At 39.4% G+C, this 27,763-nt stretch overlaps 2 protein-coding genes and 1 long non-coding RNA gene across 4 annotated transcripts; 1 reads left to right on the top strand and 2 right to left on the bottom strand.

The window, feature by feature from the left end:
• Positions 1-355: 355 nt before the first annotated feature.
• On the bottom strand, positions 356-3,666 carry LOC108955383. The gene is made up of 2 exons (XR_001981485.2): positions 3,306-3,666; positions 356-2,721 (listed from the first exon to the last, which is right to left on the bottom strand). It is a non-coding gene; the product is annotated as an uncharacterized LOC108955383 (long non-coding RNA).
• Positions 3,667-20,920: 17,254 nt separating this feature from the next.
• On the top strand, positions 20,921-23,664 carry LOC104419110 (translocon-associated protein subunit beta). 2 transcript variants are annotated; one of them, XM_010030652.3, is made up of 6 exons: positions 20,924-21,206; positions 22,449-22,547; positions 22,684-22,792; positions 22,900-22,971; positions 23,097-23,102; positions 23,241-23,664. In XM_010030652.3, exons 1-6 carry the CDS (start codon positions 21,019-21,021, stop codon positions 23,358-23,360), a joined length of 594 nt encoding a protein of 197 aa, XP_010028954.2. In that variant the 5' UTR covers positions 20,924-21,018; the 3' UTR covers positions 23,361-23,664. The 2 variants fall into 2 exon arrangements, with proteins under 2 accessions (XP_039157931.1, XP_010028954.2); XM_039301997.1 differs by having other exon boundaries at positions 20,921-21,206; positions 22,684-22,971.
• Positions 23,665-24,227: 563 nt separating this feature from the next.
• LOC104419109 (GEM-like protein 5) lies at positions 24,228-26,147 on the bottom strand. The gene is made up of 3 exons (XM_010030651.3): positions 25,427-26,147; positions 24,759-25,033; positions 24,228-24,635 (listed from the first exon to the last, which is right to left on the bottom strand). The coding sequence occupies exons 1-3, from the start codon at positions 26,142-26,144 to the stop codon at positions 24,411-24,413; spliced, it is 1,218 nt and encodes a 405-aa protein (XP_010028953.1). The 5' UTR covers positions 26,145-26,147; the 3' UTR covers positions 24,228-24,410.
• Positions 26,148-27,763: the final 1,616 nt, after the last annotated feature.

Genomic DNA, 27,763 nt, shown 5'->3' with positions numbered 1-27,763 from the left:
CTTTTTCACATCTGCTTAGATGTGTACGGACAAGTTGTCCATAATAGTTGAAAGAGTTATTTTGGCGTTTACAGTCTCGTTTCTTTTAGTGCCTATCATTTTGTGGGTTAGATGATGTTTTTGAAATCTGCCTGCATCTATTATTGCTAATTTTCAACTGTTCAACCACAGTAATTTGTAATCATTCTTCTAAATGGGTGAATATTAACTCCTGCATACTCGCACCACATAATTAACCGGTTCGATTGTGGCACTGGTAATGCAAAGAAGGTTTAGTCTGTCCTAAATTCACCAAAAAATTACATCCAGAAACGGTGCTCACAAATCATCCTGTCTCCATCTGTAATCCATCTGCTAATAGATAAGTCGGGACCATCTGTAATTCATCTGCTAATGAATAAATCGATCTAATCAACTATAGGAGTATACATCGCACTATTCAGGCAACAGTCATGGAAACTAACTTTTTCATTGGCCCACGGACAAGATAAAAGCTTACCCTGAAATGATTCTCAAATCTTATCATGAAATGATTTTCAATTACACTTGTCTTGGCCACATTCATGGGTTCCGACTTCTCTAAACATGCTCATCTCTTTACCATACCAGAACCAAAAGGTTCTCTGCTTTGACAACCATTTCTTCACTAATGCTCTCCCATTGGAGAAATGAAGGCCTAATTCAGTGTCGATGCACGCTCTCGTACCACAATTCTGAACCATCCTACTACAAGCGTTTCTCTTTATCTCTCCGTTTAGAAGCTCTAGACAGATCTCTAGGAACCTGAATTCAAAAAACCTTTCCTGAGCTGCGCTTGGGGAGCTACGCACAGAAAAATCTCTGTGCCTTCCAAATTTAAAAATTTCACAAGAGAATGAGAGAGTGCCGACTATCAAAAGAATTGCATTCTTTTTTGCCTTTTTTGTGATATTCTCACTCTGATTGATGACCATATTTGCAGTCCACGGCATGTAATTCAACCGGTCTCCATCAGGGTATTTCTTTTGGAGGGATTGCAATCCAAAGAAAAGTGCAAGATGGAAGCCAATTGAGCAAAGTCAAGCAGCACCGAAAAAGGAGCCCTTATGGTTAGTGGCGGAGTCATTGACTTTTCCTCCGGAGGGCATCTCGCAAGTTGATTTCTCCATGCCATGCAGAGCCATTGACTTTTCCTCCGGAGGGCATCTTTCGCAAGTTGATTTTGCAAGTTGATTCCTCCATGCCATTTGGATCGTGTACGAACCCACAAATAAGAAAAGAAAGAATTGAAGGATGAGGGGATCGGTCAGACTGCTTGCCCAGAATTCTCTCGCTGAAAAAAGATGGCTTAATAGTAGAATTCAACTCTAGTCAAGCATCCCACTTCAGAACAAGAACCTTTTGGATTAGATGCTTTTGAGGGAGAACAGTCAGAAACATTCCATGTGGAGGCATTGTGAAGGGCAGAAACAGAGATGCCCATAAACCCATCGTTGATGATAAGAGTCGCGTATAGAGAGAATCAAATTGTCTCTGGATTCAAACTAAAAGCCGCATGGCTATCTTTGGTTTTATGGACCAAAATAGTAACCTTATTCTGCAGGATTTGTCCATCATCTTTTCTTTTCGGTGCTCTTATCTGGCGTCGGCACATTCAAGCGGTTCCCACATACTAGTAAATACTAAGTTCAAAGTCTGGATCATGTAAGACCTCATTGTAATCATCTTATTCAGACTAATATCTCAAAAAATCATCTGATACAGTTCATTGGCAAGCTGGGTTTGGTCCGTGAAATGCCTCAACATTCAAGAGATACGTGGGAAGCTCTTTTTTTTTTTTTTTTTTTTTTTTGGTGAAATGTAACTAACGCGTAAAAATATTGACCTTAACCAAGTATACCTGATTTATTGCCATCCGTTGATATCTTCTCAAAGATATTGGGCGGGCTCTTTTGCTCGGTTCAGTGATCATTACGCACCTGTAAGACGTGCTCATACAAAGAATAGAATCTAATATGGGGAGCTTGTCAAAGCTAAGAGAGTGATCAGAATTATTGCAGGCTCATCAGAAAGAAAGAAAAATTCAAAAGAGAAGATTTGTATGGGGCAAATTGACTAAAGCCGGTCCTACAAAAATATTGGTGGGCCTTGGAACCTGATCTCTTGGTCTGTTCCACTCCCTATAAATAGAGACAAGAGTGCAAGCAAAAAATTGAAGCATTGGACTTGAGTGGAAGAAGAAGAAGAGAGGCTAACATGAAGACAAGAGACTCATTTGGTAGCCAAGGATGACTTGCCTGCTTCGAAGTCGATCTATTCGAGCTAAACTGATGGCTCGAATAGTTTGTACCTAGTATCAGGTAGTCTCCTTGGCTAATCAGAAAGTCTCTTATCTTTCATGTTAGGCTTCTTCCTCCTAAGAGCGACCACTCCACGAAGATACAACTTTGTCTGTCCTTTTCATTCATCACATCACACACTGAGAGGAATTGAAACATTTTTGTGAGGAAGAGAGGCCTTACATGAGGTGATGAGTCCTGTTTATTAGCCAAGGATGACTTGCCTGCTTCTTGCATGGGGCTTCGATCATGGTCGCCCTTCTGGTTGACCAACACCTAGGATTGCGGGATCGCCAGGCAGGTCATCTTGGTGTATGTGACGTGCCCTTCATGTTCATGTTAGGCCTTCTTTTCTTCTTTGAAGGTGCCTACCTTTCTCTAGGCCAAAAGGTGCATTGGAAGCCTACACAAGAAGGTTTGTGAAAGATGTGAATCGCTTATATTAAAATATTCAAAAACAAAAGGAGGAATGAAAACTGATTTCCGTGGCTTTGCTATCTGGAGAAAGAAACACCCCATTGTGCAGGTTTGATTATCGAAACCATTTGACTCCTGAGAGATACTTTGTAATACTAGCCTTTTTAGTTGACCAAGCCAAAGGTGGTGGACCCACTTTAAAAATAATAATAATAAGAGAGAGAAAGACTTGGTCGCAACGTCTGGTAAGTATTCACGCCCTTCATTCATCCAATTGGGATAGTTTTCGGGTTCAATCACAACTAGCATTCCGAAAGCAAAGCAAAAATCGGTGTAAGTGTTCACAGATCTAACTGAGACATTTTCACAAACAGTTGACGTGCGCCAACAAATCCTAAGGTTTCCGGCTCCGCCGGGACTCGAATCCATGCCGGCGACCTCGACGCACGACGTACGGGGACTGTGGAAACAAAATATAAGGACGACAAGGGCCGAAGCTCGCGCGAAGCGGACGGCCGCGATCTCCGGCCCGGTGTGCCCAAAACAGAATGCAAGCAGAGCCGAACGTACCTGTTCGGCTTGAGGACGTCGCCGGGAAGATCCTCGGACATGTCTGCGCAGAGCCGAAGCGCCCTCTCTTGCTCTCTCAGTCGCTTGGACGTTTCACTCTCCGTTTACCATCCCTCCTCCGGACTCTCACCGATTCCCACTTGAACATCTCTCTCTCCAATCTCTCCCGGTCTACCCTCCCTGTTCTCTCCGTTCTGCCCCAGCGGTGCCGTCTGCTTTGTGCTCTGCTCCTCCTGCTCGCGTGCTTCGCTTGAACCAGCTGGTGCGGGAGGTCCCCCCTGCGATCCTGGCTGGCAGTGTCGGCCTGACCCCGACCACCCACTCCTGGTCGGAGCTCCGCCCCAGTCTCTGTTCTCCCTGCCCTCGGTCGCTGTGCTTCTGCTTTTTCCTTATATGCAGAACGCGTGAAGGACCAAGAGTGAGAAGGCTGACGTGGGCCGGGCCAAAGGGGAAACGGGCCTGGCCGCGCAGAGGAAAGAGAGGCGGGCGGCGGGCCGGGCCAATGCCGGATCCGGCCCGACCCGACTTCTAGGCGCTTTTTTTTTTGTTGTTTTTTTTTTAGCGACTAATTCCTAATTTTGTACACGCTTAAATCCTAAATAAAAACGTAAATTTAGATGTCAATAAGGACTAAGTGTTATACAATAACATAACTTCATGGAAGCCATCTTTAGGGCCTTATAGTCAAGGGTTAAATATTACACAATAATGTAACTTTGTGAGAGCCACCTCTAGGGCCTTGTACTATTGATTTACGTCGGTCAATGATTAAGTATTATACGATAATGTAATTTCGTGGAAGCCACCTCTAGGGTCTTATACTACTGATATACGTTGGTTAAGGATTAAGTGTTATACCATAATAAAATTTCATGAGAGTCATCTCGAGAGCCTTGTATTACTCAAGCGATAAGTGCTATACGATGACGTGATCTCATGGGAGTCACCTCCACTATAAGATTGATCGGTGGAGTAAACCATTAACATGTGATGCAACTTTGATTAATAAAATGAATCATTGACATGAGATATGCTAAGTTCAATTATCAAACTGAATCGGTGATACTTGTTTTGATATGAGAAATTATGCTAGGTTTAAGTAATATATAACTTAGTTTATTCTTGCAAGTTGTTATATATTGGATTGACATGGATGAGTCATATCTTTGAGTTCTAAATGTGTAATGTGGAGATTTGATCTGCTTATGAGATATATACTATTCACTTAGCAATAGCTGCTCATCTCTCTCTTTCTCAATCTTTTCAGGTCCCTTAGTTAATAGCCATTAGAGCAAAAGCATTATTGTAGGAACTTTCGCGAGTCGAATTTTGTTAGTTTGAAGCTACGTTCTTTGGATGGAAAGATCGCCGTGTCATCCCATTTTCTGCTAAGATTTGGGATGTGACATACTTAAACGAATGGCTACTTGCAGGTGATGAATATGTCAAGAACGTGTGGCTAAATGCACTTTCTATGATACGTGCAAATCGAAAGGTTTTCACCAAGGAGGCGTAACGTCCAGTCACTCAACGAGTGCTGTCTACTTTGGATTCTGCTAGCACATGCTGTACAATAATTTATGATACCAATACCTCAAGTTCAGCAAGATCGATACCTTGCTTGCACATAATATCGAAGTTTCACTTCCTATCATGTCTATGCCTTCAATTCCATAATTAAAAGCAACGATTGACGTGGGCATGATCTAAATGTTGATAAATACATAAGAACAGTTATTACATCTTCGAATTATCCGGAGGAACTCTCAGGTGTATGTGAACTTATTTTCACTATCCCTAGTTCCCGAGTGATTTGTGTGTGGCAGAGTGGACCAGTTGACACATCACTTGGAATCGTCATCAAATCATGCTTCTATTTTGACCCAATGATCACTTACAAACTCATTTTACTATCTTGCTTAGGCTTTGGATGGTTTGGTTTTTAGTTGGCTTTAAGTGTTTTGGGCAGGTGCAAAAATTTAAGATTTGGAGATTGGCACTTATATAAATGTGATAGCAAAAAGTGGTCTCCACTGAAGGTAAAACTCATGTATTCTCGAGAAAGCTGGGACAGTTAAAATCCTCACGCGTTCTAAGAATCCGTACATTGTCATCAATCATACTCGAGAAACGTATATACACACACGGACAAGAATGCTGAGCATAGTTTATGAATATCGCCTTCAGCTTAATGCATATACCGACGTCCATCACTTTGCAAATTGCAAGTGACAATAAGCGTAGGCTGGTACTTCCTAAAGAACGGGTCCGTGATTCTAATCTCGTTGCTCTATTCTCTTGGATCGAACAAGGCTCGAATGGGGTGTGCTCATTGTCATAGCTCATCAGACCACATGGGCGATCCAAGCCCAATCGACCTAACAGGTGATTGATAAGAGCCACATGAATAAGATCTGTTGAAAGTGATGTTTCGATCGGACATTGGTCGATGTCTTTCATGGAAAAGCATTCGAAGTAAAACATTTGGATAAGAATAATGTCCATATGTCCATGCATGGAATAGATGTTCGCACTAAGAGCACGTTTTCGAGGGATGTAACACCTCAATCAGGAGGGACGTCGTTGATGTATATGAACTTTGAGTTGACATGGTCAAAAAGTTTGACAAGTTGGAACGTGTAGGTAAATAAATTCAAATTGAATTCGATTTCAAAATAGTCTTTCTAGCTATTAAAAAAAAACTTCAAAATATTCTAAATTCAAGCTGGAACTGGACTTGAAGCTTAAAGGATCTTGCCATTTAGATAACTGACTTCATTCTCTTCTTTAAGCATTGGCAAAGTGTGAATATCCTATTAAACAATAGTTTAACATCATCTCTTTGGGTGATTCTTTGGCAGACGGTTCTATTGAATGAACTTTTTTCTGTACTAACAAAATTCTTAAAAAATTAATGAAGGTCAAAAAACTATTAGTAGAAAGATTTACTTCCATCCGATTTCAGTTAACTTATCAATAAATACAAAAATAAGACTTAATGTTTTGACCGGTGCTCAATGATAGATTTAAGATTGTATTTTGATTAATTGAGGACTTTAAAAAGCCTCAATCGGATCTTGTGCTCACCCCCAGTGGAATTTGAGCATCATAAATTCGGCATACCTCCCAAAGTGAAATATATGGGCATTTACCGCATGTCATTTCAGATGCTTCAATTGCTCAAGACTTGATCGTGCTTTTTTAAATCCTCAAATCCGATCAACCAAGCTAAAACCTTTATGTTCTTGATCAACTAATAGCCAAATCCTTCAAGTATTGTTGCTGCACTTATTTTGAAAAGTTGGTAATTTGCAAGATATTTTGAAAAATCAGTAAGTTTTGTTTTTTCCGCACAATGCAGATTTATATTCATAACAAGTCACAAAGCAGGCTGAGCAATCCTGATCCAAACTAAGAGACTCAATCATCAAGTTGCAACTCAGAGTTTTATGCCTGTCAATAGACACCTTGCTTTGAACGTTGAGACAAATGCAAATCTTATGTCTAATCAATCTCTTGATTTGAGTAAGAATTGAGCAAGAGCTCAGCAAAAGAGGACTTATGGAGACAACTGTTCCTGGCACTCCGAAAACAGAACAAGCCCAAGTAACTTCACCTCCAGGAACACTATTACCAAGATGAAATTACAAAAATGGCCCTCCAAAGTTGCAGAGAGAGAGAGAGAGAGAACATACAAGTTGTTCCTCTCTTCATGGGCAGCATTTGAAGAACAACAGAGTGGAGAGACCTGCATGTCCCACTCTAGTCGACTGTGCATATAACTTGGCAATAAAACATTGTCAAGGAATTCAGGGATTAAGCCAAATCAGATTTCTCCGTGATAGCTTTTGGACTTCTTCCCCATAGCAAGTTCCAGGCACTCCCAATTGTGAATGTACCAGGTGGCGTAAATTTCCGAAGTGCTCAAAATTCGGCATTAAGAATCCACACAAGTGAGCTCAAATCCTAACTCAATCATCAGACCTCGTGGCAGTTGGCCAATGCCAAACTGATTCTTGATTCAAATCCTGGGCCTTTGCTTGAAAGGGCAATGCAGAATCATAGACAATTCTAGCAGGAAAATGAACAAGCAGAGGACCAACAGGATGCCAGTGACCATGCCAAGGGAAAACAGAAGAACCATCACCTATTACATGTTTCAAATGAGGCCTAAAAACCTCTCTTAAATTTCGAGATTTTCCTCCCAAACATAAGATGCATCAGCTGGGATCTTCAAAGTCCTAAAGAGACCTGTTTTTTAGCTTATAAACTTTTTAGCCAAGCCACCCATATAGACCATGCCTGAGCAAATATCAGCCATAAGCGGCGCATAATACAAGCTTTATTCCACCATTCTAATCTCTTAAGGCCTACTAATCTTACCTCTTTCTTATGTGTATCATGACCACTTCTGAAAAATCAGCACACTAAGCGATATGACCAATTTTGATTGAGCAGTGAATATGGTCCATTTATTTAATTGTTCGTTTACACTTTTGCTGCATCATCTAGTGTATCAATTGTATGGATCAATCTTAGTACACCCTGCATTGCTCAAAGACCTCCCGGTCCACATACAAGTAGAGATCTACTCAAGAATGTTGTGTGAGCAGACCTTTTTGAAGCAACTAAACTTGAAGAATATTGACTTCTAACACAAGTTGGCCTCCCACGATGTAATAATTGACAAAAGCCATATTCAAATTAAAGCCATCCATCCAGATCTCTGGCGATGGACCTTTTCGCACAATGTGAATATTACACGTAACCCTTCCTCCGTGCATGTAGGAGGAATTTATTCATCCATTTGTCAGCTTTGATCTTGCCCATACACAGAGAGAGAGAGAGAGAGAGAGAGAGAGAGGTTTTGCGTAAGGCATATTGACTCGACGGATGAGGACCTCCAAAGATGCAATAGTCGTGGCTTTGGAATACGATCTTCCTGTATTACTTTTCAAGACCTCTATAAATGGGTACATTTGGTAGAACTACATGGGCACACAAGCAGCAAAGTAAATTTAAGAAGGAGAGGTCTAACATGAGGATGAGAGCCTTGTTTTGATGGCCAAGGATGACTTGCTTGCTCCAAACTCGATTTCTTCATGCATCAGCGAGTTGATCTTCAGAAACTCATCATGCAGTGGAACTGGTTGGTTGCAGGCAGTCTCCTTGGCTAGTCGGAGCATCTCTTGTCTTTCATGTTAGGTTTCTTCTTCTTGTTTAAGGGAGTCATCAAGTTATTGAAGTCTCTTAGCTCCTTTTGGCACTCCATACTGAGGAAGTGAAGCCTTACATGATGAGAAGAGTCTTTTGTTTCGTAGCCAAGAATGACCTGCCTAAAATCTTACAGAGAGCCTTCACCAGAGAAATCTGAATAAGAGCCTTTTGTTTGATCATGCAGGCAGTCAATCTTGGCTAAGTTGACAATCTCTTCTCGTTCATGCTAGGCCTTCTCTTCTTCCTTGAATATTGTCCTTGGCTTATATGTAACCATTTACCACCCCAATCCTTCGTGTTCTCACCAAGATTGATCCCTTTATATATCAGCAATGGCCTAAGTTTCACTTCTTAATAGTTCTTATCATGTCTATGCCTCTTTCTTTCAATTCCATAAGAAACGTTTGACTTGGGCATGATGTAAATGTTGATAAACACATAAAATGGACGTCATATTTTCGAACCATTGAAAGGAACACTAAGCGCATGTGATGTGAACTAAGTATATTCAGTCTCCCAATTTCCTACGTTATTTGTGTGTAGAGTGGACTAGTTGACCCGTTACATGGAATCCTCATCAAGTAATGTGTAGTTTTCTACACACACACACACACACTAACATCTTTCTCAAGGTTTGGGTATTAGTTTTCAGCTGATTTTAAGTATATTGGGCGGGTGTGGAAAGTCAGGATTTGCTATGGACATATTTGAAAATAAAATGACATTTTTATAAATAGAATCACAATGATGATCAATGTGGAAGTGTGAAGTGGTCGATCGAAGGTAAATCTCATGTATGTGGGGGAGAATTACCAAAAAAGTCATAAATATATTACAATTGTGCCGATTCAGTTTTAATTTTTTTTCCCTATTTCTCCTAAACCTTTTGCATTTATGTCAATTCAGTCCATCCAGCCAATTTTGACCGGCCGACACTGACGTCGCATTTTTAAAATAATAATTTAGTAATGTTTGAATTTTTTTTTATAATTTCTTTCTCAATCATGATCAAGAAATGTCATGTATATAATTGTTCAGAGAGTTTTTATCATAAATTATGAATATCGCCTTCCGATTAATGTATTCAAGAACGTCCATCCCTTTGCAAATTGCAAGTAACTCTAAGCGCGGGCTGGTCCTTCCCAAAGATTGGTTCGCTGATCCTAATCTCATTATTCTATTCTCCCAAGGCTTGAATCGGCCGTTCATGGTCATGGCTTAGGTAGGTGATTGAAGCCCAATTGAACTAATGTTTGATCGATTGGTCCGCATAAATTGGATCTGTTGATAGTGTGAATACGAATTCTCATATAAGACATTGTCGATGACTTGCATGAAAAACCATTCATAGTGGATTTGGAAAAAGTAGAACATTTGGATGAAGACAATGTCGGTATGTCTATGAACATAATAGATACGAAATTCACTCTGAGAGCATGTTTCAGAGTTTATGCAATATACCAATCAGGAGTAATATATGTGATATATATCAAGTTGATGCGGACAAGGTTTAATGAAGTTGGAATATCGCATAAAAATTCAAGTTGAGTTCAACTTCATAGTAGTCCATAACTCTATATATTCAAGCTGAACTACACTTGAAGCTCCAAAGAATTTTGTGATTTAGAACACATAAATGTGGATATCCAATTTAAACGATAGTTCAACATATTTTTCTAGTTGATTCTCTGGTGGATGGCTCTACCACTCAATTCCAATTTTTTTTATTTTTTTTTGCGTGTGTTGGTAGATTTCTAAAAAGAGTTGACGAGTGCCGAACACTATTGACAAATAGAGTTGTCTTTACCTAATTTTTGGACAACATATTGGTAAGAGCAAAAATCAGACTTAATATTTTGGTGGTTGGTCAACGGTAGACTAGAAATTTTATTTTGGTCATTAGAGTATTTGTTTCAAAAAGCCCCAATCAAATCTCGGGCTGGCCATCAATGGATTTCGAGTACTAACAATCTGACCTGGCTCCCAAGTAGAATATTTGGTCATTTGCCACATACGCTTAAATTCCACCAACATGGAGCTCAACTCTTTTAAAACCTTGAATTTTCAATTTACCAAAATAAAACCTTACGCCCTTAATCAACTAATAGCCTATCTTTTAGCCTTGTTTCTGTACTTATTTTGAAAAATCGGTACTTTGCAAGATACTTTTATAAAAATATCAGTAAGTTATATTCTCCGATAATTCAGATTTTATTCACAAGAATTCACAAAGCGGGCTGAGCAATCCTGTTTCAAGCTCAACAAAATCATCAATCTAATAGACCCAATCATCAAGACCCCATAAGCAACAGTGTTATGCCTTTTCTATAGAAACCTTTCTTTGAACATTCAAACAAGTTCTAATCTTTATCTCTAATCAATCTCTTGATTTGAGTAGGAATTGAGGAAGAGACTCCAGCAAAAGAGGAAATACGTAGACGACTAGTCCTAGCACTTTAAGTACAGAAAAGAAAAGCACACTTGGAACACTATCAACAAGATGAAGCTGCAAAGTGGCCCTCCAAACTTGCAGATAGAACGAGAGAACATTTTCAAAAAACAATTGGTTCCTGTCTTCATCGGCAGCATTACAAAAACAACGAATGTGGAGAGATCTGCATGGCCCACCGCAGTAACCTGTCCTTTGTGGTACTGTTAGCTAACTAGGCAATGAAAGAGCGTCGAGGACTAGAGGGATTGAACCAGACCAGCTTTCTCCATGATAACTGTCGGACTTCTTCCTCTTAGCAAGTTCCCGGCGCTCCCAATTCTGAATGACCCAGGTGGAGTCGAATTCCATATTGCTAGACCAGCAACAGAAGGATTTGGCATTAAGGAGCCACACAAGTGAGCTTGAATACTAACTCAATCATCAGACCCCACGGTTGGCCAATGCCAAGCTAAGTCTTGAATCACATTTTGCGCCTTTGCTTGAAATGACAATGCAGAATCATATACAATTCTAGCAGGAAAATGAACAAGCAGAGGACCAACAGGATGCCAGTCACCATGCCAAGGGAAAACAGAATAACAATCACCGCTTGCATGTTTCGAATGAGGTCTAAAAACCTCTCTTAATTTCTAGATTTTCCTCCCAAACATAAGATGCATCAGCAGGGATCTTCAAAATCCAAAAAGAGACCTTTTTTTAAGCTTATGAGCCTTTAGTCAAGCCACTATAGACCATGCCTGAGCAAATATCAGCCACAAGCAGCCATAATACAAGCTTTATTCCACCATTTTAATCTCTTAAGGCCTTCTAATCTTCCCTCTTTCTTAAGCAACAGGTGTGTCAAGCCCCCTTCTGAAAAACCAGCACACTAAGAAACGTGACAGATTTTACTTGAGCGTTGAATATGGTCCACTTGTTTAAATGTTCGTTTACGCTTTCACCACATCATCTGGCGTATCAATTATATGGGCCCATCCTAGTGCACCCCGCGTTGCTCAAAGACATCCCGGTACTCATATGAGTGGAGATCGACTCATGAATGTTGTGTGAGCAGACTTTTTTGAAGCAACTAAACTTGAAGAATATTGACTTCTAACGCAAGTTGGCCTCCCGCAGTGTAATAATTGACAAATGCCTTATCCAAATTAAAGCCATCCTTCGACCAAAAAAAAAAATAAAAATTAAAGCCATCCATCCATATCTCTGGCGATGGACCTTTTTGCACAGTGTGAATATTACATGTAACCCTTCCTCCATGCATGCACGAGGAATTATTCCTCCATTTGTAAGTCAGTTTTGATCTTGCACGTCTCCGAGAGAGAGAGAGAGAGAGAGAGAGAGAGAGAGAGAGAGAGGTTTTGGATGAGGCATATTGACTCGACCGATGAGGACCTCCAAAGATGTTATATTCGTGGCTTTGAAATATGATCTTCGTGTATTTCTTTTCAAGAACTCTTTAAATAGGTACATTTGGTAGAACTGCATGGACACACAAGCAGCAAAGTAAATCAAAAGGAGAGGTCTAACATGAGGATGAGAGCCCTGTTTTAATAGCCAAGGATGACTTGCCTACTCTGAACTCAGATTAGTCCGTGCATCAGCAAGTCGATGTTCGAAAACTCATCATACAGTCAAACTGGTTGGCTCCAGTCAGTCTCCTTGGCTAGTCAGAGCATCTCTTGTCTTTCATGTTAGGTTTGTTCTTCTCGTTTAAGTGAGTCCTCAAGTTATTGAAATCTCTCACTCCTTTTGGCAATCCATACTGAGGAAGGGAGGCCTTTCATGACGAGAAGAGTCTTTTGTTTAGTAGCCAAGAATGACTTGCCTGAAATTTTACAAAGAGCCTTCACTGAAGATGACCATAATTTGAATAAGAAAGTTTTGTGATTATGTAGGCAGTCAATCTTGGCTAAGTTGACAGTCTCTTCTCGTTCATGCTAGGCCTTCTCTTCTTCCTTGAATATTGTCATATTCCTAAGTTATTTATGTGTACAGTAGACTAGTTGACTCGTCACATGGAAACATCGTCAAGTCATATGTATTCAAATTAAACAATATAGAACAACTCACCATGATGTAATGTGTATATATATATAAACATATTTCACTCACCCAATAATCACCTATAAACTCATTTTAACATCGTAAATAGAGACATCACGATAATTGACGCGAAAGTGCAAAGTGGTTCATATCAAAGGTAAATCTCACATATATTTTGATATTTTTAACATAAATTAACTAAGTAATCATTTGAAAGTTGAAGTATGCTTTTGATATTTTACTCCTATAAGTTTGAAGAAAGAAAAAAGAGACTTGTATGGATGAAGTGTTTACTTACTTACCCAGACTCTGAAATCATTAATGGTCTTTTTAAATCATATACGATTCTTGAGAAAAGCCCCAACAGTCAAAGTCCCCGCACGTAGCAGGAATTCATACCTTGAAATCAATCATGTTCGAGAAATGTATATAACATTTGGGAATTCCTAGGAGGGTTTTCTGTAATTTTTGATGTAAAGGTTTACATAATGTATTAATATTTGGGACAAAATCTATGATGTAATTAAGAATTCTTAGGAACCTTTTTAATTGGGTTTTATCTTTCAATACATAAGGAAATTTTGGCAATAAAATCCAAGATAGAGAAAGGGAACGATAAAGAAGGAGAAAACCAACTGATAACTCTGATTCTAATTTTTTAATAGTTTTATCAGAGATAACATCAAGAAAATGGATAATAGATATAACAATAAAAATCAATAATGAATTTACTATTGATACCACAACACTTTTTGATACGGGAGTCGATCTTATTTGCATAAGAAAAAGGGTTAGTACCTACAAAATATTTTCACAATATTACAGAATCATTAAAGTCACTAAACCATAGACAAGAAATTAAAAAATATTACAAGAGAATTCATTTGCTGAAATTAATTGTCTTATAAAAAGCAAAGAAGATCAACTTCAATATTTAAAAGATGATTTGGAATTCAAAGAGATAGAACGAAAGTTACTTCAACCGAAATTAAAGGATAAAATTGCTTCTCTTCAAAAATATATTGAACAAAACATATGGTCCACCTTGCCCAATGCATTTTGGGAAAGAACGAAACATATTGTTGGTCTACCTTATGAACTAGATTTCACAGAAAAACAAATTCCTACATAGGCTTGTCCAACTCAAATGAATCAAGAAGTTTTACAATTTTGCCAAAAAGAAATCCAAGACTTATTAGATTAAAAAACTAACTAGATTTTAGGATATTACATTTCTCAATGAATTATTTCATTTTCCCGCTAGAATTGTCTATGATTCAGTCAAATCATAAGTTATCATTAAAAGCCAATACCAAGATCTCATGATAGTTGAAAGAAAATTTCACCAGGAAAATCCAAAAGTTTATGCAAAATATGTTTTCCTAGAAAATTAGCATTACCCACCAACTGATCCGTCAAAACCACAAGCCTACTATGAATAAATCCTTGTTAAAGCCAAGTCTGTCATATTTAAACATTTTGCATCATCTGAAAACCCAAATAATATCACTCATTCAATAGCCACAATCCTCTGGGTCATACTACCAAAAATGTGAAAACCTAATCGTCATACTCAATTACAATTAAAAAAAAAATTAACCACCAAATTATCATATCTACCAATTTTCACTTATTGGGATTACTAGGAAGCTTGGTCGAATGCTTCTTTCCGCCAAAATGAGGATGACCGTCACACTTAACTTTTTATTTCAAAAAAGATTTCAACACTGAACGGTTACCTTTCTAGTTCCAAAAATAGTAAAGTCATTTTGGTCCCATCATTGAGATATTACTTCTACAATTTTAAACTAGCTTAAAAATCTTTCACACCAATTTTAAACCAACCAATCATGAATCAAATTTTTCATTAATTTCCAAATTTCCTGGGTAACTGCCTAGGAATTTGATTATAATTAGGCCCCTTACTCTTCATATATCCTGCATTTACTTAGGAGATTCAAAACTAAATGGTGGGACAATTGTAAATTCACAAAAAACCTTTCCGAGAAATCAATTTTAAACTGATTAAATCGACGAAATCACAAATCACATGATCACAAAGTTACTATTTCAATGAAAATCACTAGCCTTAGCTCATTTGGTTGCCATTCAATTACCAAAAGAATATCACATTGAATTGGCAAAAATCATGTCGGAATTACCAATCACCAAGTCCAAGTTTCTATGATGATGATTAATCCCATCACGGTGGCTATACAAATGAAGATAATTGCTATGGCATCAACCTGAAAAATGAGGATATAGACTAGTAGAGGAAATTACTAATTACTAATTAGTAATTACCAAAAGAGACAAAGATCGAAGAAGACAAAAAAATGGTTTTTGTTTTTATTTTTATTTTTTATTTTTATTTTAAGAACAACATCATTTTCCAAAGAGAAGAGATAAATCTGAAGATGCTGCTACCTTGAAGATATTGCTACTGAAGATTCGTCCAAGACTTAAAAAAAACAAAAAACAAAAAACATTATTGTTCACTTCGTCGAAGCTTGTTAAAGTTTTGCCTATAAAAGGGAGAGAGAATAAGAAGGAAGGTACCCACGAAGGGAGGAGTTTAAATCCCATCACGGTCACTTGGGGTCTTAAGTGTAACGTCTGGGTGGTGGATCCTCCGCTAACGTCACTCCAGGGTTTACCCGCCGGCTGCCGGTTGTACAAGGTTCCCTAGGTGTCAAAAAAAAAAAAAAAAGAATAAGAAGGAAGGTATCACTTGATTTCAATTCACTTGCACTCTTGCGATCTTGCCTTCTTGCGTCCTGAAAACCTCTTTTGATCACAACCCTTTCATTTTACCCTTTGATCACTTATATCCTCTTGTAATCACCCCTTGATTACTTGTAATTACTTCTTCAAGATATTTCTGATCACTTGTAATCATCTCCAATTATTTGTATTAATTGTCAGTAAGTTTTCTATTACTCAATAATATAACCAAACAAGTTTTGATTGGTATTATAAGTTCATATCATTAGCCTTCTTTTACTTGTGCTTTAAGTGGGATCTCTACTTGAGCACGGGCTATCGCCCTTGTAGAAGGTTACATTTTCTTTTATTACGTATATCAGTAGGATCTCTGCTCGAATACAAATTACTACCTCTGCATGAGATGACATTGTTAATTTAATTACTTTCAATTACATTTCATATCATTTTATGATTGAAATCATAATTAGCTTAATTTTCATCTATACTTCATTTCTTCACTTTGTTCGTTTCTTATTTATTATCACCATAACTCTTGAATTAATATACTTCATATTAGATAACTTCATAGAATTCGCAGATTTCTACTATTATATTAGAGATATAGAACCTATAGAATCTTTTCACATAATAACTAGATCAAACAAACATAGACATTTAGATTGGATCACTAATCACTTAATAATTTTCTATATATATTGAAGTCACTCTATGTTCATTTTTTATCCTTTATATAGAATCCCAAATCCTGAGAGCTATATATATATATATATATATATATATATATATATATATATGTATATATATATATATATGTATATATATATATATGTATGTATGTATGTATGTATGTATGTATGTATGTATGTATGTATGCAATTGTTCAGAGAGTTTATTTCGCCTTCAGCTGAATGCAAATAAGAACGTCCATCCCTTTGCAAATTGCAAGTAACTCTAAGCGTGGGCTGGTCCTTCCCTAAGATTGGTTCATTGATCCTAATCTCATTATTCGATTCTCTCAATCGAAGGAGACTTGAATGGCCCGTTCATGGTCATAGTTCATTGCATCACATAGGTGATTGAAGCCCGATTGACCCAGATTGACCTAATATTGGATTGATCGGATCCGCATGAATCGGATTTGTAGATAGTGTGAACACAAATTCTCATATGAGACATTGTCGATGGCTTGTATGAAATATCATTCATAGTGAATTTGAAAAAAGTAGAGTATTTGGATAACGACAATGTCAGTGTGTCCATGCATGGAATAGTTGTGAAGTTCACTCTAAGAGCATGTTTTAGAGTTTATGTAATACACCGAACATTAGCGACGTTTATGATATATATCAAACTGATGCGGTTAGAGTTTGATGAAGTTAGGATAGATGGGTACATAAAATTGAAGTTGAGTTCAACTTCAAAATAGTCTATATTTCAAGCTGGAACTGGACTTGAAGCTTAATAGATTTTGTGATTTAGACCATGGAAGCGTGGATAACCAATTTAAAAGACAATTTAATATTATTTCTTCGGTCGATTCTCTGGCGGACGGTTTTACCATTCAATTCCAGAAGTTCAATTTTTTTCTTTTTTGTGTTGATAGATTTCTGAAAATTGTGATGATTGCCGAACACTATTGATAAATAGAATTATCTTTACCTAATTTTCGGACAACATATTGGTAAGAGCAAAAGTCGGACTTAATACTTTGGTGGTTGGTCAATTGTAGACTAGAGGTTTTATTTTGGTCTTCGGAGTATTTGTTTCAAAAAGCCCCAATCGGATCTCGAGCTTGGCATCAATGGATTTCAAGTGCTAAAATGCTACGTGGCTCCAAAATAGAATATTTGGTCATTTGCCACGTACTCTTAAATTCGATCCATAGGGGAGCTCAAGATGTGATTGGAGATTTTTTTAAAATCTTGAATTCTCAATTAACCAAATTAAATACCTTACATCCTTAATCAACTAATAGCCAATTTTTAACTCTTGTTTATGAACTTATTTTGAAAAATTGGTACTTTGCAAGATACTTTTATAAAGATATCAGTAAGTTCTATTCTCCGATAATTCAAATTTTATTCACAAGAAATCACATAGCAGGCTGAACAATCCTGCTACGAGCTCAATGCAATCATTAAAGTCCCCAGTAGCAACCCAGTTTTATGCCTTTCTATAGACACCTTTCTTTGAACATTCAAACAAATTCTAATCTTGATCTCTATTGAATCTCTTGATTTGTGTAGAAATTGAGGAAGAGCTTCCAGCAAAAGAGGAGTTATTAGACGACTATTCCTAGCACTCCAAGTACAGAAAAGAAAGGCGCAACAAACGGGGGAATGCCTTTCCTCTAAAGACAGAAAAAGCCAACTGTAGTAACCAAAATGAAGCTGCAGGAACACTATCTACAAGATGAAGCTGCAAAATGGCCCATCAATCTTGCAGATAGAAAGAGAGAACATCTAGAAAAAGAAAGCGGTTCCTGTCTTCATCGGGAGCATTACAAGAACAACAAATGTGGAGAGATCCGCGTGGCCCACTGTAATAACCTGTCCTTTATGGTAGCTAATTAGGCAATTAAACAGTGCTGAGGAATAGAGGGATTGAACCAAACCAGCTTTCTCCATGATATCGTTTGGACTTCTTCCTCCTAGCAAGTTTTGACGCAATCCTGATAGTGAATGTACCAGGTGGAGTCGATTTCCGACTTGCTTGATCAGCACCAGAAGGATTCGGAATTAAGGAGCCACACAAGTGAGCTCGAATCCTAACTCAGTCATCTGACCTTGCGGTTGGCCAATGCCAAGCTGAGTCTTGAATCATATTCTGCACCTTTGCTTGAATTGACAATGCAGAATCATAGACAATTCTAGCGGGAAAATGAACAAGCGGAGGACCAACAGGATGCAAGTCACAATGCCAAGGGAAAACAGAAGAACTATCACTCGTTACATGTTTCATATGTCGTTTAAAAACCTCTCTTAGTTTCAAGATTTTCCTCCCAAACATAAGATGCAGCAGCAGGGATCTTCAAAGTCAAAAAAGAGACCCATTTTTAAAGCTTAATAGCCTTTAGCCAAGCCACCCTTATAGACCATCCCTTGAGCAGATATCAGCCACAAGCAGCCATAATACAAGCTTTATTCCACTATTATAATCTCTTAAGGCCTATTAATCTTCCCTCTTTCTTAGGCAACAATTTAGGTGTATCATGAACCCTTTTGAAAAATCGGCACACTAAGCGATGTAACATATTTTACTTGAGTATTGAATATGGTCCACTTATTTAAATGTTCGTTTACACTTTTGCCACATTATCTAGCATGTCAATTATATGGGCCATTCTTAGTACCCCACATTACTCAAAGACATCCCGGTACTAATACCAATAGAGATCTACTCGTGAATGTTGTGAGAGAAAACTTTTTTGAAGCAACTAACTAGAAGAATATTGACTTCTAATGCAAGTTGGCCTCCCACTGTGTAACAATTGACAAATGCTTTATCCAACTTAAAGCCATTCATCCATATCTCTGGCGATCGACCTTTTTGCACAGTGTGAATATTACAAGTAACCCTTCCTCCATGCATGCTTAAGGAATTTATTCCTCCATTTGTAAGTCAGCTTTGATCTTTCCCATCTGAGAGAGAGAGAGAGAGAAAGAGAAAGAGAGAGGGGTTCTAGATGAGGCATATTGACTCTCGATCGACCAGGACCTCCAAAATGTCATATACACGGCTTTGGAATCTGCCTTTGTTCCTTTCCAAGCCCTATATAAATGGGTGCATCTAATAGAACTAAATAGTCACACAAGCAGCAAAGCAAATGAAAGAAGGAGAGGTCTAACATGAGGACGAGAGCCTTGTTTTGATAGCCAAGAATGACCTGCCTGCTCCGAACTTGATTCCTCCATGCATCACCGAGTCGATGTTCGAAAGCTCATGATAATGGGCGAACTAGTTGGTTCCAGGCAGTCTTCTTGGCTAGTCAGAGCATCTCTTGTCCTTCATGTCAGGTTTCTTCTTCTTGTTTAAGCGAGTCCTCAAGTTATTGAAAGTCTCTCGCTTCTTATGGCACTCCATACCGAGGAAGTGAGGCCTTGCATGATGTTAAGAGTCTTTTGTTTAGTAGCCAAGAATGACTTGCCTGAATTCGTTCGGAGAGCCTTCGCTGAAGATAATCATGAATCCATGTATGAAGCCTCGTGCGATCATGCGGGGAGTCATTCTTGGCTAAACTTGACAGTCTCTTCTCGTTCATGCTAGGCCTTCTCTTCTTCCTTGAATATTGTCCTTGGCTTTCCTCTATGTTATGTTTCGTTGATTGCTAAGCCCAAGAAGGTTTGTGAAATTCCTTGGTTTCGTAGATTGATTTAGAAAATATATATTTTTTAAATAATTGATTATATCACTTTAAATAATAAGTTAATAAAAATATTTTCATTATCTACAACAATTTATATCCAAATATTTTTGTAAACGATGTATATATCTTTTGTTCATTTTTTTTCGAAACAAATGCACCTTAATTCAACGACCAAAAAAAAAAAAAAAGAATAATTATCCTGTCTAGTATGAAAAAAACTGCTCGCAAATGTATGGCATTTTGATGAAAATTAAATAATTTCTCCCCATATTCGGTGCGAATGAAGATGGAATGAAAAATCAACTATTTATTTCAAGCAGTCTCCCATCGTAATTCACGTAACATTCAAGAAAGACATCTTATGCATCATCGATATCTCACGTAGCATCAATGATAAACTTTATAAAATTCAAAAAAATGCCTTTAAATGGTTGCGATGCATAATTGCCTTCTTGCCAGAGTGAGTGGCCCGAAAAATCGCCTCGAAATGTCTTGAATGGTAAAACATAATCACTTTCTTAGTCCGACTTATATATCTCCGTAGAGGCATTTTGAATAATTTTCTCTTCAAATTACTCGCAACTTTTCCCCTTTTTTTCCCGCACGTCATTACCAAACCCTCCTTTGAAAATTGTTTCCCAGCATTTATTTTATTTAATCTTTTTTTATAAAATCGTTTCCTAATCCCCTCAGTCAATACCTAACCATAGAACAGAATGACCCGACCCGAAAAAAGGCCCATGAAAGTGGGCCCTAGAACTACAACCCGAATGCGGCAAGCCCATCTCCATCTTTAAAAAGGCGAAGGAGACGCTCTCGTCTCTCCGGCTCGCCATTGACTTACACGCACGAAAACCTCTCGAGACCTAAGAGGCCCCCCTCCTCCGCCCCGACCCGCGACGACGGAGATGGCGAATCCGATCCCGCGCTCGGCGGTCTTCGCCGCCGTCCTGGCGCTCCTCCTGCTGGCGCCGCCGTCCCTCGCCGCCACCGACGTCCCGTTCATCGTCGCCCACAAGAAGGCCTCCCTCAAGCGGCTCAAGTCCGGCGCCGAGCGCGTCCTCGTCTCCATCGACATCTACAATCAGGGATCCTCGTGAGTTTCCCGTCCCTCGGATCGAATCCGTCGGTGATCTATTCGATTGATCTAGATTTGATGCCTTTTTTTCGGCCAGTGCTTCCGGATGGTGGTAGATCTTGTGGTTGTGTTGTCCATTAGATTTGAAATACTTATCTTTTCTGGCTTGAATTGCTTCGGTTTAGCAGTTTTTTCGGTTCTCTTCCGGCGCTCGAAGATAGAGGAGTTAAGGGCCTAATCTTTTGCATGTGTTATTTAACTATGTGTGAAACTGTCAGTGCAATTCTAGACAGCAATGGGACATGCAGTCGGCGGAACGGGTAGTTTCGAATTTGATTTTGGTCCCGTGGTTGATTAGGATTGTAGTGTCTTCTTGTTGGTTCACACTTGAGCGATCGGTCAATTGGATTTGCACTTTTTAAGTTGAGATTGGCCAAAATGCGTGCCGGTGATTAGGCTCACTGTGGTAGGGGTATATAGGCTTTAGAAATTCCAGTAACATTAATTACAGAGTCGATGAAATTGTGCGTATGATCAATCTAAACTCATCTGATATTTAAGCCTTAAAGCTGAAGCACGATGTGGAAATAAGTCCTAAAATATTGTTGAAGTCCATTTTATGTTCGGATCATCGAAAGATTTCTCTCTGAGTTTAATTTCTCTTGCTTTCATGTGTTGAAATATAGGTAAATGGACTTATGTCGTCAAAAAGTAAACAGAATTGTGTAGGACATGTCATTGAAATGAAGCCATTTGAAAATGCCATTCATTGTATTGCTAATTAGTTACGTGGGTGGCTGATAGGGTGAGGAGCATTTGGAACTGTCAGGAAAGAATAATCTGAGATATAAGGCTCAGTATATTATATACCTTGCGTGCGCATGCTATATCCATTGTCTACATGGGTTTCCAGTGAAACAGCAATATCTGGGAACATCACTTTTCCAAAATCTAAAAGGGAAGATACCAGATTGTTGTAAGTGAATTTGTGACCTCTTTGGGCATATTAATTTCCTAAACATGGATAAAAGTCAGTCTCACTTATAGATAAAGCTGGTCATCATATATGTTTCTAAATTTTAAGTTGGCTGAGAGGGTATTACAGGAGATCTTATGATCAGATGAAAGATAAATTGCTCTGTTTTCCCCATGGAATATGTTTGATCTTTGTATTTATTCTTGCTCGACATTGTCTGTATATTCAGTTGACTAACAATCTTGGCCATCCATTGAGATTTATTCTGATTTTTGTCTGCACAGGATTGCGTATGATGTAAGTCTTTCTGATGATAGCTGGTCTCAAGAAGTTTTTGATGTTGTCAGTGGCAACACATCTCAGTCATGGGAAAGACTTGATTCGTGAGTTCTGCCTTTTAACAGTTTTTCTATTCTGCCTACTTTCTTTTATAGTCAATCCCATTTGGTATACCGCAAATATTGATTTTGTGTACCAGTCTCCTATGCAACTCAAAAAAATTGTCATTAATGGGTGCAGTGGTGGTCTTCTATCTCATTCTTTTGAGTTGGAGGCGAAAGAGAAAGGGATGTTTTTCGGTGCACCAGCAGTCATTAAGTTCCGTATCCCAACGAAGGCTCCTCTACAGGTCCGAAACCACAATAGTGCTGATGCTGCCCTTCTCCCCCTCTCTCTCTCTCTCTCTGCCCAGATGCGTTTTCCTCCATCTAATAGAAAATCCTTGCTTGTTTTTAGCTGGCCTACTCTACTCCTATACTGCCTCTCGATATCCTTGCAGAGAGACCTCCCGAGAAGAAATTTGAGTGGGTAAGTTAAAGATTGACTACTGAATTTTAAGGATGGTTATTTATTGATTTGTGGAAAATTTCTTCTTTCTAACTTTGCCCCTTTTCTTTTGCATGGATTTATCTTATTCACCGACTGATTTGCAGGCTAAGGTAAGACTTGTGTACCTTGCTCTAGATCTTTTTGTTCAGAATATCAGCTGTTTCATACATTAAATTTGATTAGTATAGTGTTGAGAGATCAGCATTACCTTTTATTGAACTCTGCTTGGTTTTGTTCCCTTATTGCAGAGACTGCTGGCCAAATATGGATCTCTGATTTCTGTGATCAGTATTGTAGTTCTGTTTGTGTACTTGATCGCTACCCCATCAAAATCTGGTGCTGCCAAGGGTAGCAAGAAGAGGCGGTGAAGCTGAAAGTTTTGCTCCCGAGATAGCCTGAGGCAAGGCCAGATCTTCAGCTCACAGGAATGTTTGTCTGTGTTTACCTTTTTAGAAAGAAGAGCTCTACTATTGAGATAGTTTTAGTAAGTGATAGTTGAACCAATTTATCCTTCGAGAGGCACGAACCACTGCTAATTTTGTGTTTATTTAGTTTACACCTTTACGGTTCTAATGGATTATCAATTTTGGATTGAGCGTTTATGTGCTGCGTCCATGTGCTGCTGTATCTCATTTCTGCGTAAGTAGGCTTGGACATTTGATTATTCTGTCATTACGGTATAGGTTGCCATCTTCATGAATAAATGCCATGCCACGTGATTGCCCCGTTGAAATTTGTGGCTAAGAGCGGTTGTGATTGGTCGCTGGTGATCTTTTGTTGTGGGATAAATATTACCAGAAGTTTGGAAGCCTAGTCTTTATTACAGTGTTGAAGCTTCCAACTTGCCACTAAAGTTTGAAGGGTAATAGATACTTGAATTTGCAATGTGGGCATTAGAAGGGTAGAAACTGTTTTCAAATTACCTTTTACCCTCATTACCCACTGGAAACAGCGCTTTCCTCGAGGTTTTTTGCAGGTTGTGAAATTTCTCTGCTTCGAAGTTGTAGTTTTAGGTATGTTATTTTATGGATGTTCTTGTGGTAGATAAGAGTAAATCGCGACACGAAAAGTTGAGATAGTAGTTGTTTTTTCGTGAATCCGTACTAAGACATCGTTTTGCGGATATGTGAGTGGAGTTTATTAGACTAAACCTACACGTACATATTCATCTCTCTATCTCCTAACATTTATTATTAAGTCTCTTGTATTACTTTTAGGATTATAAGCATTGGGTATTCGGAAAAAGAATGCATGACCATATGGAATATGTAGGGGTAAAATACAACGAATTAAACTCCGACAAACAGTCCGACTGGAAAAGAAAACTATAGGGAAAAAATGGCACTCTGGAATATAATAAACAACAACCCGAGAAAATTACAAGGTCATATAAAGGAAATATATCCTGGGATAGAATTTTATGCAGCAGGCGGTGGTGGAGGCTGTTGCGGTACAGCAATTCCGGGTGCTACGAATGCGGAGATGCTGTCGGTCAGATGGCGAGTCGCCTTCTCGTAATTGACAAAGCCCATGAACCAGAAATCGTGCCCGTCGAATGTGACAATCTGAATGTACCTCTCTGATTGAGTCTCTCTCATCACCACCGGGTTCACCGCACCAATCTGGCCCAGGGGTACCATCACCTGGCAAGTCAGAACGATTCGTAAGCTCATGGTCATGGTGAACGTTTCAATATATCGGTCAAGTAGAACCAGTCTGTACGATTCAACATTAGTATCTAGCGCGTTGCAGCCTATGCTTTTTACCTTGTAGTAGCTCCAAGTGACCTGACCCGACGGCGCTGTGAAGGACAAGGGGCGATCGCTACAGAAGGCAGCATGAATGTTAGAGAGGTAGAGAGTCCCGGCAACCGGTCCGGTCGTCGTGGACAAGTAACATGCGAAATTCTTCTTGAGCGTCTCATTTTGATAGGTTGCGAAAGTCTGCTTGTAAAGAGAATCGAACCCCCCTCCCGTGATGGCCTTGGCTCTCAAGTTGACCTTCCCCCATGCGGCTCCGGACGGAGATGAGCTGGTTTTTACTGATTAAATCAAGATATTTAGCATCATGTAGGTAAGCAGAAGTCATTGTATTGACGAAGGAAACATTCCGAGAGGTGAATGAAACCAGACAATTTCATTGAAATATGCTTTATATTTTGATTGAGCAGTTTTCAACTTTTCAATAGGAAACGCATACTCATTAAAAATATACATATATATTAGGGATTTGTCGAATTTTTATTGAAGCATGAAAATTTGCATCCGAAATGCTTGCATCATGTCTCCACGAACTACTCATCTCATCTTGTTTGACTTTGCTTCCTAACTGATAAATCAGCCAAAGAACTTCACGATGAGGACAATGATCCTTTCAGAATGAGCGAAGAGATACCCAAAGCAAAAGACAAAAGGCTAATGTTTAAGGTGCTTACGGTTTTGCCAAACGTTGGTGGCTACGTTCTCGGCCTTATGACTCCACGAGTTGAACATATGCAGGATGTTCTCCATAGGACTACTTCTTGAGCCTGATGATCTTTCGATCGGACTGAACTGGAGATAAGGATGATGGTAGTGCTGAGCTTGAGCCTCAGTGGCTCCCCAGAAGGCAGCCTTCTTGTTATCAGGGTGAATCGTGGGAACAGCCGGTGTCCCCATCACATGAGTCCCCCATTTCTCTGCACTCTCTCCCTCACAGGGGGGTTGAGATGAAGAAGAACACGACGCAACATATTGCGGAGGAGGAAGAGGAGGAGGGGAAGGAGGAGATCCATTCTCTTGGATGCTTTTCAACGACTGTTCTCGGCGAATCGGGACTGCAGTTTCTTCCGCTGGGGGAGGCGGGTATGCGGAAGGGTGGTGAGGCGGTGCTTCTCTCGGCTCTTGGTGAAAAGGGTTTCTTTCATCTGTTGGTGTGGGAGCAGGTATGGATGGATAGAGGGGAGGTGATCCTCTCAGAGAGGACGGTTCTTGGTGAAATGGGTTGGTGTCCATCTCGTTTGGTGGTGGCTCTTGAGAAAAGGGGTTTACCTCTTTCTCAGGCAGGGGATTGGGAGGGTACTGGGGTCGTGAATCTTGGTTGCTCGTGTTGCTCATGTTCTTCGGTTTGGAATATGAGATCGAGGACGAGCAAAGATCAAGTGAGGATGGCATTTAGGTGGAGACAAGGTTATATAGCTCTGATCAAGTGGTTGAATACCGAAAAGGATAAGTATGGGCGAGCGCGATGAGAATGGTCTCTTCGTTTCTAGAAGGAAGATGACGTACCCCGCGGTCCTTACTATAATGGGGAGAAGACTTATAGGAGCAGGTAAATTTTGACCATGATGACGTGTCCCGACTCGCCTTCCCAGAAAGACGCCACCCCGTTGCTTAACCGCGTTGAACTTCTTGAATGTCGATATCTTCGTTTGGATGCTTGATTTCTGCCTAAGTCCTTTGCACCTGCGAAGGACTCGTCCTCGGTATTTGCGGAAGACTGGCAATAGCTTAATGCCGACTATCCTCTTATAAACTAGTGGAAAACAGAAGGCGGTACATGAAAGACAGCGCCAAATTAAGATCACTTCCTACAGGTATATTGAGGTCAATTTTTTTACCGATTATATGCCCGGTAAAATATGTTGCGATGTCATAAGTTTTTTTTTTCTTTATTAAAACTAATATAGTACATTCGTACGTCGTCCAAGTCCTCCGTGATCGTGAAGTAAATGAGAAAATATTGGATACCGCTAGGATTTCACCGTATCAAAATCCTAGTTTACTCGTCGGGCGACACATGTTGCCTAAGCCCCACAGCACGAGAATCCTTTGACACCCTCGCCCTCTCACCTCTCTCTCTTTCTTCTCTTCTTCTTTTTTCTTTATTTTTTCTTCTTCTTCCATTTCACTCCAGCGAGGACAACAACAGAGTTTGTCCACCACCACCACCCCACTACCATCTCAGTCCACCACCTCGCCGCCATTTCAATCCCTCATGGTCTAGCTGGAGCTCAGCCGGCGAATTTGGGCCTCAAATTTTGTATCTGAGGTCGAGCAAGCCCTAGATTTGTGATCTAGAACTTAGCTCGACCTCGAATCTTAATTGATTCGAGATCAACCAAGGTCAACTTAGACAACGAATGAGGCAGGTTGGAGGTGGTGGCATTGTTCGTCGACGCAACATAGGGCCTTGACCTCCTGATCAATGCAAGCGTGGGCGCAGACGCAAAGGGCGCGGGAGGAGTTGGACAAGAGGCGGCAGCACTAGAGGTCAGAGGAGGAGTTATAGATGAGGTAACATGCCAAAAGCAACAGCGGCAAGTCCAAGGTCGAAGAAGGGAACATGGGGTAGGCGGATGAGAGAGAGAGAGAGAGGGGAAGGCCGTGAATAGAGGGAAGAAGAAGAAAAAAAACAAAGGAAAAAAAGAAGATAGGAAAGAGAGTGAGGCCGTGAATAGAGGGTCAGATTTTACAAGATCAAACCCACAAGATTTAGAGGGTTCTAGCACGGTGGGGCTGAACAACACATGTCGCCAGAGTGAACTAGGATTTCGGCACCGTGAAATCTCAGTGTACCTTATATTTTCTTGGAGTAAAGAGATGTCCTTAATCTTCATCAGCATCCAAGCCCTTCGGCTTTATTTTGGATTCTTCTACTTCATTTTATTTATTCATTTATTATTTTCCCCATTTTCTTTTAATTTTTTATTCCCTTCCATCGTTCCTTTAAATCTTGTGGGTTTGATCTTGTAAAATCTGACCCCTTTTCTCATTGGGCGAGGAAAAGGGGG

This window comes from Eucalyptus grandis, chromosome 9 (genome assembly GCF_016545825.1).
Source record: "Eucalyptus grandis isolate ANBG69807.140 chromosome 9, ASM1654582v1, whole genome shotgun sequence".
NCBI lineage: Eukaryota > Viridiplantae > Streptophyta > Magnoliopsida > Myrtales > Myrtaceae > Eucalyptus > Eucalyptus grandis.
This window is presented reverse-complemented; position numbering and strand designations above follow the sequence as displayed.

Coding starts and splice junctions, on each gene's coding strand:
- LOC104419110 (XM_039301997.1), top strand. CDS start 21,019: ATGGCGAATCCGATCCCGCGCTCGGCGGTCTTCGCCGCCGTCCTGGCG. Junction 21,207..22,448: donor ATCTACAATCAGGGATCCTC/GTGAGTTTCCCG, acceptor TTGTCTGCACAG/GATTGCGTATGATGTAAGTC. Junction 22,548..22,683: donor TCATGGGAAAGACTTGATTC/GTGAGTTCTGCC, acceptor TAATGGGTGCAG/TGGTGGTCTTCTATCTCATT.
- LOC104419109 (XM_010030651.3), bottom strand. CDS start 26,144: ATGCCATCCTCACTTGATCTTTGCTCGTCCTCGATCTCATATTCCAAA. Junction 25,034..25,426: donor CACCAACGTTTGGCAAAACC/GTAAGCACCTTA, acceptor TGATTTAATCAG/TAAAAACCAGCTCATCTCCG. Junction 24,636..24,758: donor TCACTTGGAGCTACTACAAG/GTAAAAAGCATA, acceptor CTGACTTGCCAG/GTGATGGTACCCCTGGGCCA.